General features: G+C 35.9%; 1 protein-coding gene across 1 annotated transcript; it reads left to right on the top strand.

Annotated features, from left to right (window-relative positions):
• The first annotated feature begins 597 nt into the window (after nt 1–597).
• Nucleotides 598–4196, top strand: LOC127131565 (uncharacterized). The gene is made up of 3 exons (XM_051060477.1): nt 598–1204; nt 3678–3787; nt 3957–4196. Exons 1-3 carry the CDS (start codon nt 598–600, stop codon nt 4194–4196), a joined length of 957 nt encoding a protein of 318 aa, XP_050916434.1.
• Nucleotides 4197–13167: the final 8971 nt, after the last annotated feature.

Consider the following 13167-nt stretch of genomic DNA (forward strand, 5'->3'; position numbering starts at 1 on the left):
ATTATCAAATGACAAATATTGTTGTGGGAAATAACTTTGAAGGTATGTTATTGAGGGAATTGAGAGATCTTTTGCTTTTATATGGAAAACTAATCAAAAATTATGATCTTCCAATATTGACAATGGAAACAAATGAAGTCGAGGGAGTGCCAACAATTATTCAAGAAGAGTTGTTGGTCCAAATTCCAGATGAAGAATTCAATCTATTGAGAAGTTAAATATGACCAGATGAGTGCTTACAATACAATTATGAACACCATCCACCAAAAACAAAGTTAATTTTTTGTTGTTGATGGTCTTGGAGGAACAGGTAAAACTTTCCTTTATCGATCTATAATGGCAAATTTGAGACGTAATAGTCAAATTGTCTTAGCAACAGCTTCCTCAGGTATAGCTGCTACATTATTACTTGGTGGTAGAACTGCACACTCTCGATTTGGGATCCCCATTGATATAGAGCCCATTTCTATTTGCAAAATAAGAAACAATTGTGACCTTGCAAAACTCATTAGAATAACCAATGAAATCATTTGGGATGAAGCACCCATGATAAATAGATATTGTGTGGAAGCATTAGATTGATCACTGCAAGATATTATGAATATCAATGCTCCATTTGGTGGAAAAATAATGATCATGGGAGGAGATTTTCGCCAGGTGCTTCCTGTTATTGAAAAAGGAAGTAGAGGACAAATGATTTCAGCGTGTATTGTTAGGTCTCAATTATGGGTCACTATAAAGATCCTACACTTGCGCCAAAATATGCGATCAATTCATGACCACGAGTTTGCACAGTTTCTGATGAGGATTGGAGATGGCAATGAACCTGCTAAAGAGGATGACATGGTCAAGATGCCTGCTGAAATTGTAATACCATGGGAAGGAGAAAGCTCCATAAAAAAGCTTATACAACATACATTTCCCCAATTAGAAAATCATGGATGGGATGCTTCATATATGGTGGAGAGAGTCATACTTACTCCCAAAAATTGTGATGTGCATATGTTGAATGAAATGATTATTAATAAGTTCCCTGAAGATGAACATATTTTTTTATGTTTTGATGAGGTTGAGGGTGATACTCATAATCTATATCAACAAGAATACTCGCACACAATTGCTCATGATACTTTACCACCACATATTTTAAAGATAAAAATAGGGGCTCCTCTGATGTTATTGCGAAACATAGACCCTAAATTTGGTTTGTGTAATGGGACAAGATTGTTATGTCGTGGTTTTTTTTTATGAATTTGCTTGATGTTGAAATACTTACATGCCACAACACTGGAAAAAGAGCTTTCTTCCCAAGAATTAAGCTCAAAACCACTGATGGTGCGAGACTTCCTTTTGTGCTTATTAGAAAACAGTTTCCTGTCAAACTAAGTTTTACAATCACTATAAATAAATCACAAGGACAAACAATTCCAAATGTCAAAATTTATCTTCCACGACATGTTTTCAGTCACGAATAATTGTATGTTGCTTTATCAAGAGGTGTTTCACGAGCTGCAACAAGAGTGCTAATTAAAGACGGAAAAGTAGAGGGGGAAGAAGGGGATTTTACCAAAAATATAGTTTTTAAAGAAATTTTGTTGTCACAACCTCGGGTATTTATCTATTATGTTTAATCCAACTATACTTTTCCATTGTCACACTTGGCGTGTACTCACTAGATTACACTATAGTTTTTACTATATTAATTTACTTCATTTGTTTTGCAATGAAAAGAGAAATATTTATGATTTCAGTTCCATGGTTGACATTCCTATTAAGCAACAATGTCACTTAATGTCTCTGTTAATGTTTATGATTATTTGTTTAATAAACTGTGAGAAATATTTTTTTCTTCTTATTTTATCTAAATCTTCTTATTGTTTTGAACAATCTATAACAATCTATAAACACAAAATTTAATTTTGGTGTAACCTATTTGGATTTTCCATAATACAGTATTCCTAACCATCAAATTATTCCACTCACATTATTGATTTTCTTGAAAAAAACGATTGAATATAGTCACGTCACAATGCGGTTTTCTCAATTCAAATCAAATTTAATGTGCAAAAATTACATATTGCAAACAAAATTTAATATGTCTATGAATAAATATCATATATTTCATCATATAATTAGTTTATATTAAAATCAAATTTATAAAAAAAACGCTGTTAATATTTTCATCCGTTAGAAAAAAAAAAGAAGACAACCCCGTTTAAACGCTAGTAATAATAAAACAAACCTCTCCCTCTCTAATCGCACATGCAGCGGCCAGAAAACATAGTAAAAAATGCTTTCCCTCAATCTCTTCTTATTCTCTCTTTCGATCTCTTTTGCTTCTCACTCTCTCTTTCACTTCTTAAAAACAAAACCAAAGAAAATTCAATATTTCAAACACAAACACAGCAACACAACTCTAATTGAAAACGCAAACGAAATCCTCGCATATTTTGATCCAAAATAGCAAAACAACATAAGGCAATCGATTCGTGAACAAAGAAAAGAGGGATATACCCGGGTTGTGTGTAGTCGCGGTCGTACACCATGAAAGTGGTGCGAAGCAGTGGCGGTGGTGCAAGATATGTTGCTCGCCAGAGTTGTGGCTCGTGGAGTTGTGGCTCGTGGTGTGAGAGTGGTAGCAGCTCGGTTTTGAAAGTTGAGTATGGGATGAGATTGTTGTTGTCGTTGTTCTTACGTATATGTTTATTATGGAGATGAGATTGTTGTTGTCGTTGTTGTTACGTATGTGCTTTACGGAGATAAGAGAAGAGGTTGTAGTGTGCTTATATATGGGTTCACGTTGATTTGTGAAACTGCATGAAGAAGATGACATTTTGAATGGTGGTAGTTCATGAAAAATGTGAGGGAAATGATGTAGGTAGCTAGGTGTTTTTTCTTTCACATATTTCCATTTTGAAAAGAAGTGAGAGTGATATGTATGGATGGAAAAAAGATGATGGTGATGATATTGGTTTCACATGAAAAGTAATGAAGTGAAGAAACTTTTTTTCCTCACACTAAAACTTATTATTTTTTTCTAATTTTTCATCTTTTCAAATTGAAAGAGACAGCCTAGAAATTTAAAGGTATTGTGGGCGGTTCCCCCTTCCTCATGGTCATATATATATATATATATATATATATATATATATATATATATATATATAATATATATATATATATATATATATATATATATATATATATATATATATAATATATATATATATATATATATATATATATATATATATATATATATATATATATATATATATATATATATATATATATATATATATATATATATATATATATATTATATATATATATATATATATATATATATTAGTATTTTATTTTAATTATTTCCAAAAATACCCCTAAATATTTTCTGTAGATATTTTGGTGGTCAAAGGAGTAAAAAAAACGAGCATGTCAAGTTAAAATACATGAACCATAGATTAATAAAATTGATGTATGCGAGCTCTATTTCGAAATTTTTCGCCTGCTAATTTTACGTGCTTTTGAAATCAGTTCAATCGATCTGTCTGTAGATCCGAATATTTATTTTGGTCGACATTTTAAGCATTATGTGAGATGAAATGTCTGTTATGTTATACAGATGATGTGAATGTCATGATAAAGATGATAAATGTACTAATTCAATAATTCAGGTCAAAATTGGGGTGTAACACCAGTTACATTTGATGTTGCAATCGACTGGGCTTATGGTGAAAATGCTAAGGATTTTATGGGTTACATTGTGTTACAAGGTAGAAGTAAAGTGAGTATTTTGATGTATAGTTGACACGACGTTGAAGATGATTTGAAAAATAGCATATGGAATGATATTACGGTATTTATTTTGAATTTTTATGATTTGTTTTACAAGTATATATGATCATGTATTTTTGTTTAATACTAATAACAACTATATTGTGTAAACATATGAGGTGCTTGATGTTAGTCCAGATGATAGTATGGTAAAAAATAAATTGCTTACATATATTGGTGAGGGTTTGAGGGATTTTAAGACACAACTCAAACATGATTATATTACTCATCCAATAGATGAAGATGACCCTGAATATAAGCCTCCATACTGGATGTGTTCATTTATTGATCATGATGGTTCGGAGAAATTTATAAAGTCTCCCACCACTCCTGAATTCTTGGCTAAGAGCGAAAAATGAAAGAATAATAGATATAGGAATATCTATCCACATAGATTGTCTCGTGGAGGATATGAAAAACATGAAAAAAAAGTTGATTGAAGAAAAAAAAACAAAGGGATTTAGAGCTGGGAGATTCTATAAGCCCTGATCGCACTCCATCTCCACCATCACACCATGAGAAATAGAAGATGGAACATCAAAGAAAAGGCGGTGAGTTCACATGAGAGGCTACACACGAAGTGGCTGAAAAAATTGTAAGTAGATAATTTTTTCAACAATATTTATTTTAGTTAAATCAATTTGGTAAGGATAAAGTTTTATATGTGTTGTAGGGTATACTGGTTAAATAATCCAAAGTCGGCATCTTCGTTCCACAAGATCGTCATGACATCTTGGTAGAAGCGATTGAAACCGATGAGCATTTTAGGCGTGTTTGTGGTCTTGGAATATGTGTTGACTTCAAGTCACATTTTGGACCATCTAAATCATGTAGACAAGTAAACTATAGGAGAGAGATTGAAGAGATAATTTTTGTACATATGAGGGAGGTAAGGGAGAAGTGGATTCAGGAGGAGAGGGAGAGTATGTTGCAGCAGGTACAGGAGACTGTCCAGAAGGAGCAAGAGGAGCGAGAGAGGCTAGCAGAGGAGGAGCAAAAAAAAGTCGAAGGAGGAATAGATTGGGAGGATGTCCAAGAAGTTTATTTGCGATGTGCTTGAGGTATAAGTACAAGTTAAAAAAAAATTGTGTTGTATTTTGTTGTTTTTATTGTTTGCGTATTTAATTTTTGTATTGTATTTCTTTTATTTTTATGACGTAGAAATGGAATTCAGTGAGTCTACTCAACCAATCAATTTCAAATGATCAGTTGTGCATTCATGATAAAGTTATTGGTGGTACAAGCATAAAAGAAATTTGTTTTTCCCACCAGGACAATATTAAAACCACACCACCACAACTAGATCAGACTAAGAGACTTTCAATGATATTAATAGTATTCCACACATCTTCCAGAATATTAAATTAAGTCATGATCCATATCAATTTTTCTTACTTTCTAGGACTTCTATTATAGAATTTTTGAAGGGGTGAATGGTTAGATAATACCATATTACAATTATGGTGGTCGTAAGTATAACTTTATGTTGATTTCTATTTATATTCATACATTCGTGTACTTTAACATAAAGATTTGACTTTTGTAGGTTGTTGCATGAGTTGTGTGTTGAAAAGAATAATTTAAGAAAATATGGTTTCATAGATCCAAGGCACATTAGCCTTCATGGTGGTGCGGTAGAAAACACCATCACGCTTTACGTACAAGACAAGTTGTTGAACGAGAACAAAGAATGTTATTTGGCCATATTTTTCCGCTTGTAAGTTTAATTTGTGTTTTTATTTATAAATCAATTTTATACATATTATTAAATATTATGAATATTTATGCAGTCATCATTTGCAATTAATAATTATATGTCTAAAGAAAAAATTTGTAGTTATGTTTTGCTCGTTGCACAAGGAACTTGAAGAAATTATGATTAACGCTTTGAGTGGGTAAGTGATATTATTTTTAATAATCAAATGCTACCTTTAGTTTTGAATAGTTTTTATTCATGTTTAATTTTAACCGACATGTGTAAAGTGGTGGAGAGATACAATTCAATCAAACGTAATTTACTTGGTAAAAAGTCAAGGTTCATTTACCCAAAAGTAAGTATACTACTTGTTCTTTTTTATATTCTTTTATTTGTGCGTATTAGTGATATAAATGTATGAAAAATATTTGTAGTGCCGAAAACAACTCGACAGTTATTCTTATGGATACTATGTTATGAGACAAATATTTTATATTGTCTCCGGAGGCATTATAAATGGATTGACTAAGCATAAGCTATTAGCTTAATCCATATACATGTAATTCATGTATATTTATTAAGTTAATGTTATTGTTGTTAACTTATCATAATTCAAATTTTGTTCTAATTATAGAAGTTTAGCGACAGATCACCATATTCACAAGAAGATATAGACGACATTCGATCACGTTGCGCCAATGTCTTTTTATCTTGTTATGAACCTCAATAATAATAGTTTTTCTTGTGCAAATATGTAAATTTTGTATTATGTGTTGATGAGAACAATGTAAATTTGTATATTTGATTTTGAACACAATGTAAATCTTGTATACTATGTTGACGAGAATAATGTAAGTTTGTACATTTGACTTTGAAAACAATGTAAATCTTGTATTCTGTGTTGATGAGAACAATGTAAATCAGTGCATTTAAAATTACCTGATTTGGTTATGTCAATATTCAGTTTTTGTGTAAAAAAATGATACATGTCAGTCAAAATGAGCTTTAAAACAAACTATATATATATAAATAGATAAGATTTAACCCCTCGGTTATTAAATAAAATCGATGTACCAACATGATTTATTACCTTGGATTTTAAATAAAACCGAGAGGTAAAGTGGCACACGCTTCATAGTTTTGAAAATAAAAATAGGTTGTTGTTAGTGATCGAACCAATGATTTTTTCCATTATAAACACCTTTTTTTTATAATCGAGGGGTAAAGTGGTTAGTTTTCATGTCACCCTTCGTTACCTTGGTTGTGTAACATGGGTAAAATTCATTTCGTGTACGAGGTGAGATGTGTCATTTGTAGTAGTAAGTTGTAATTCTTGAAGGGTAGATTTGTGAGTTTACCAAAGAACTTTTGTTTATACCTTGGTTGAATGTTTTATCCACTTAGGGATTATTTGTTTAGGTTCGAAGTTAAACCCGTAAAAAGCTTATGTTTGGGATTTGTGTGATAAAGTCTCTTATTGAGGTTTGAGATCAACCCGTGGTAAAATCTCATAGGTTCTTGGTTAACCTATGATTAAACCAAGTTTAGGTTAAATCTTAGCCTGATATTATTACTTTGTTTAGGTTGGAGATTATCCTGTGGTAAAATCTCATAGGTTATTGATTAGCCCGGTATAAAACCAAGGTTTAAGTTTGAGAGCTCATCCAAGTGTTAAAAGCTCCCACAATTTGTTTGAAGTTTGAATACTAACTGCTTCAAGATTCTTGTGGAAAGGAGAATAAACATTTTGATTCATCATTTATAAAGAAGACACATCGCTTTACTCCAAAGTTTGTTATTTGGTTGGAAGATAACGATAAACTTCATTTTTTGTTGTATAAGGGGGTTCGAGAGTTTTACCTAGTAAAAGCTCTTAAGAATATTGGATACTCTCAATATCAATTCTTGGGGAGAGGAGTAATTTTTTTTTCTTTATTGAATGAACCTCTATAAATCCCAGTTTCTTCTCTCTTTCTTAAACTTTCTAATTTCCGCACTTTACATTTCGCTATTTTATTTTTCTGCTACTTAAACTAAAAATATTTTTTAACTCTGATTTTAATTCCAAAAGTTTTTTAAAACCATATTTTTCTGAAACATACAATTCACTTTCCTCTTGTGTGCAAAGTCACATGTCCAACGATAACAAGATGGCTATGAAACATATTGAATTCACTAGATAAGAAAACTTTAGAAAAGACACACCCTTCGGATCATTCTACGCATATCCTTAACATTTGAAGTCATAGGACTTGATCAAAATACCATCTTTTAGGCCAATTTTTGAGTGAGAATATTGGGATTATTAAATGGTCTAGATGTGGGGTGATTAGACTAGTCACGTTGAACATTTAAAAAAAAATCTTACATAAAATCAGAATTTAATAAGCAAAAACATAAGTGACACGAGGAAGCATAACATAGTAGATGATTTGAGGAACTATTTGTTTCATTGTCAATCTAATGAATATAATTAAATAAATATTCAACATAGCTAAAATCAAAGAAGTTTCTTTGACAAGCAATTCAACAATGATCATAATACAGTTTTGTACATAGCTCAAAGTTGAAATATATCAAATATTAATTAATCCAAAATTAAAGTATTTACAATTATAATCAAGGAATAGATAAGTCATTAAACTAGATACGCCACATACCTAAACTTATATGATAAAACACTATAAGCAAGATTAAACATCTATACGACATTCTAAAGATGAACAAATTTAAAACATACTATAAAATGCATAAAATTAAAGAGATATGGAAAACAGAAGTGTACAATATATGTATAGTGTTTCAGATCATTCATCCTCGCTAGAGTTTACTCCACTCTTCAATGGTTTCACCATTGAAAGTTGTAAGGTCTTCCACTATTTGCAAAGTTAATATACAAGTATTTTGGTACAATAGATAATCAACAATATGAACACTACAAGCACAGTGCTTTAGTCATCACATATCTAAATTGACGTTCCCTTCTATTGAAGCAGATTACTCATATTGTGAATATTCAAGATCTTCAATGATCTTGATCCAACAATCTTTCTAGACACAATAATCATGCTTCAAGCCTTCGTTCTACAATAACCTTTACTTAACTTTACCAATTATTTTTTGAGTGATTGTTCTACACAATAATGGTTGGACATTGTCCAACTTTGTTATGCACCAACCTTTACTCAGTCCCACCAAAGCCTTCCATGGAGTAAAGAGAAATCTTCTCTTGTTGTATAATCACCAATAGATGCGATAGACAAAAAACAATTATTTTTATTGATATACACAACAAAATTTCACAAGAAAACATTAGCTTTCCTAATTTACCTTAGATCTACCTCTCACACTCAATCTTTAGAGTTGAGAGACGCATCAATGGTTTATTGTTACAAGGATGAAGATGATGAAGGTGTCGCATCGCGCGAAAAACCGGCGGGAAAACAAGAAACAACAGAGCCGCCACCGTGCGTTATTTATCCCAAAAGGGGGAAAGGAAACGCTCGAAGTAAACCTGGGAAAAGAACATGGTCTCACGACCAAAGAGTATGGGTTCGGGAGTCGGTTATGCGAAGGGAAGGTATTAGCACCCCTACGCATAACCGACTCCCGAACCCATACTCTTTGGTCGTGAGACCATGTTCTTTTCCCAGGTTTACTTCGAGCGTTTCCTTTCCCTCTTTTGGGATAAATAACGCACGGTGGCGGCTCTGTTGTTTCTTGTTTTCCCGCCGGTTTTTCGCGCGATGCGACAGCTGGCGACTCTGCTGGGGATACAGATATCAGTCTATTACAGAAACCCGTCCAATCCACTGGTAGGATGAACTCTGCTGGAGAAATAAATGCTACTTCACTAGGGACGACCCAACCAGTCCATATGTAGGAGAATCGCTGTTGGAGATGTATTTCATGAGACCCGCTCCGCTCGGGGAACTTGCTGAGGAAAAACCACACCTTTCTGCTGAGGAGAACGATCCTAGTGGAGAGAACAACAACCGTAGCAGTGAGAGTAACAACTCTGTTGAGGATGATAACACGTCATATCATACCGGAGATGAATTCCCACAAACCTGCTTGGGATGAACACTCACGGCCATACTGGAGATAACAGCATCATAAACCCAATTGTTGAGGAACACACAAACAGTCTATTGATAAACTCCACTGGGGTGCTCCCGGGGAAAATAACTGACAGGCGCTCAGCGGGGATTGTCAACTGGGGAAATTTGTAAGCATAAGCCTGCTGGGGAGAAGCAATCCTTAGATCTGCTGGGGAAAGAAGGCACTGTCCACAAGCATCTCCGTAGGGGAAATAACTCTGATAGCTTCAATACTGGCTTGGGCTGGGGAGACGTCCTTCACCCTGAGAAATATTCTGCCCCTGCCCCTGCTGGGGACGTGATAACCTTCAGGCTTGCTGAGGAGACAACGATCTCGAATCTGCCAGGGAGATCACACTCTTAATCCTCTGGGGAGATACAGCCTGTTTGACGGGGGTGTCGGTCGACTCGTCGAACACTGGTATCCATCATCCACCCATAGTGTTGACTTTCCACTTTTAAGAACTCTCAGACTCTTCTGGACTTTTCTGCTCCATCATCTTGTATTCCAAATCTCGTTCGTACTCCACGGGGATCGAACTCCTGGTATTCATACAAACTTTCCAATCATCAGACTTTGAAGAGTCTTCTTGATTAATTTTCCAGGACCGTCGTAGTAATCCTTCGCTGTCTTTTCACCGTTCAACTATTCCTTGCCCCTGATTTGGACTCTGAGGGGATCTCTTGTCAAAAAGGTTTCACATCACCACTGACAAGTGAATGAATATATCCAACAGTACTTGCACAAGAGATCGTCAGATAAAAACATGCCCCAGGTATGCCCCAGGTGTTCTGATATTTCAACACTTAGGTCACTCAGACTTCCAAGTAAGATTTCCAGATTTCAATCTCACAAGCATGCGTCAGAAGGGACCTCTATGTTTCAAAAGGCAAATATTCTTATCAAAATGAATAGATGTTTTCGTAATCAAAACAGTAATGACACAAAAACAAAATTTACTTGATCGAACACACGCTTTATTTGACTGGAATAAAAGATGGCTCACAATTGAGCAACACACAGGAAGCAAACCCTGGGAAGAGGTGATTGCACATAAAAGAAAAATCTATCCTAATGGCAACGTGAAACTGCGATCTCATCGGGTTCCAACTCAGTTACACCTCGTATGTCCTCAGGACTTTCCGCACCTTCTGTCTTCTGAACAAGACGCTTCTGATCGGTCTCTGTCGGAGATTATCCAAGTCATCATGAGCACAAATGATCATGCTGGACGCAGTTGTTCGTTTCATTCCCTCTTTTGCCTGGACCGCCCTTTTGGGTTTCAGTCCAACGGGATACCCTTTTTTGCCCAAGTCGCCCTTGCGGGTTTTCAACTTGCCGGGTGTACATTTCTTTTCTTTTATTATCCCTAATTTTTGCCCGAACCTTTCTCTTTTTTCTTGGTTCGCCGGGATGCCCATTTTTGCCTGGACTCTTGTATTCTTTTTGTCCAGCGGGTTTCTTTCACGAAGTGTTTTCTAACTGCGTCCGCATTCACAGGGAATGGAAAATCGTCGTCATCCGTGGTCATTAACAACAAGGTTCTGTCAGATGGGACCCTCTTGACCACGAACGGACATTCATAACTGTTTGTCCATTTGCCCCACCATCGTCTTGAGGAGGAAGGATCCTTTTCAACCAATTCTTCCACGTGGTACGCGCGAGGTCATACTTCTTGGTTAACAACATGCTTCGTTCACTGGGTACAACTCCCCCATGCCAGGTAACTGCCGGCCCTTTCCCTCAGTTGGGCTCAACGTGTCATTCCGAGTCCTTATCCATTCAGTCTTCTCTGATTTCTCATATTTCTGTGAGGAAGACACTGCCCTAGGTAGATGCACATCCCTAGGTTCGATATCCAGGATACAGACTTTATGTTCAGCCCCCATTGTCGGTGCAACCAACTGTGATTCGGGAAGCACTACCTCATTTACCTCATCTCTTTCCCCCTCAGACATCGGAATCCGTTCGGATTCGGGGTCAGACCCCTCCTCCGGGATCAGTCACTCCCAATCTTTTGATTTGAGTACCTTGAGATGTCCTCATCAGGGACCTCAAACTTCCTTTGTTGATGACCTTCCACGGGTTGCTACTAGCTTTTCCAACACATACCTAGCCAAATCCATTTTGGATATCCACGAAGTGGTATGAATCAGCATACACCGTCTCGGTCGGCGAGCAGCCTATGCCGAAGTACGTCAAGTTTTTTCGAACAGTGAGTGTATTGTTTCACAGTCGATGAACTTTTTGCTTAGGTAAATTGCATACTCTTTTCGACAAGACTAGTCATGCTGACTCAGTACGCACCTCATAGACCCCTCGAGGACTGCCGAGTACCAGATTAACAATCATCCCCCTGGGAAGCATCGGAATCAGAAGTTCCTGCAATTTATCCCCTTTTTTTTTTTTTTTTTTTTTAGCAGGATCGACCTCGATTCCTCTGATTTGCTCACAACAATCCTCGGTAGCTTGATGGACAACACTCCATAAGTGCACTGATTCAGACTTAAAAGTATGAGTTATCTCAACTGGTCAAACAACTTGCCCCAAGTCTACCGGATGCCCCTGTTCTGCTTGGGACTTTGCCATCATGTCATCAACATGGCATTTGCTTTCACGATGAATCATATCACGAAACAAAGTCACCGTAGGCCTCTGATACGTGGCACCGGCCTCATGTGACGGAACGACATTAACTTAGAACAAGAAGGTGCCCCTTGCGCGATGGACCTGGTTTACTTCATATCATCTGGCAACAATTCAATCTGGTCTTGGCCAAGAAGCCATCCATGAAGATAAACACTGAGACCTGAGCCATATAATCAACCAGTACCTCATTGTGATGTACCGGGAATCCATCTTTCTGATTAGCTCTGCTCGCATCTTGATAGTCTATTCACACCTTCTCTCTTTCTCATCCTTTGTCGGCCTCAGCTTTTGCTTTCTAACCTCGGCGGAGCTTGGAGTAGCAATCTTGAATCGCTCCTCTTGTTTCAATGACCTGGCTAATTCCAGCAAATCACAATCTTCTTCGCCTTTTTCTCTGGCATGATAGGTCGAATTGTCGAAGTCATACAGAGGGGTAACCAAATCGTTATCGGTGAGATCAGGAGAGTAATCACTTCGGAACGAGACAAAATCAAAAGGAAAGAGAATGAAAAAACGTTGCCATTTTTATTTGTTTTTCCTTTTTTAAAATTGCAAAATTAAATGAAAAACAGGGAACACCGCTTTTAACTACAAAAACATCCATTCATTACTGATACAAAAATGTTGCATAATGAAACACATGAGATGGCCCTTACAATGGACCATTACGTTTCGGGAAAAACGTATGGCTTTCATGCAAACAAAAATTGAAAAACAGAAATACTACTCTTCAGAATGAGTGGCAGTGATGCTTTTGGAGGCCTTCCAGTTGCTTGGTACGCACGACTTTATCCACGCCTCAAGCTCGCGGTTGTTGTCGACATCTTCACCCATTGAACGGGCATGACCAGGATCCAACATCCCTGCACTGACGAAGGTGTATG

This window comes from Lathyrus oleraceus, chromosome 3, assembly GCF_024323335.1.
Source record: "Lathyrus oleraceus cultivar Zhongwan6 chromosome 3, CAAS_Psat_ZW6_1.0, whole genome shotgun sequence".
Taxonomy (NCBI): Eukaryota; Viridiplantae; Streptophyta; class Magnoliopsida; order Fabales; family Fabaceae; genus Lathyrus; species Lathyrus oleraceus.

Excerpts from the sequence above, each read along its gene's own strand:
- LOC127131565 (XM_051060477.1), top strand. The coding sequence starts at position 598 with ATGAATATCAATGCTCCATTTGGTGGAAAAATAATGATCATGGGAGGA. Across the intron at positions 1,205-3,677 it reads AAACATAGACCCTAAATTTG|GTCAAAATTGGGGTGTAACA; the intron begins GTTTGTGTAATG and ends TCAATAATTCAG. Across the intron at positions 3,788-3,956 it reads TGTTACAAGGTAGAAGTAAA|GTGCTTGATGTTAGTCCAGA; the intron begins GTGAGTATTTTG and ends TAAACATATGAG.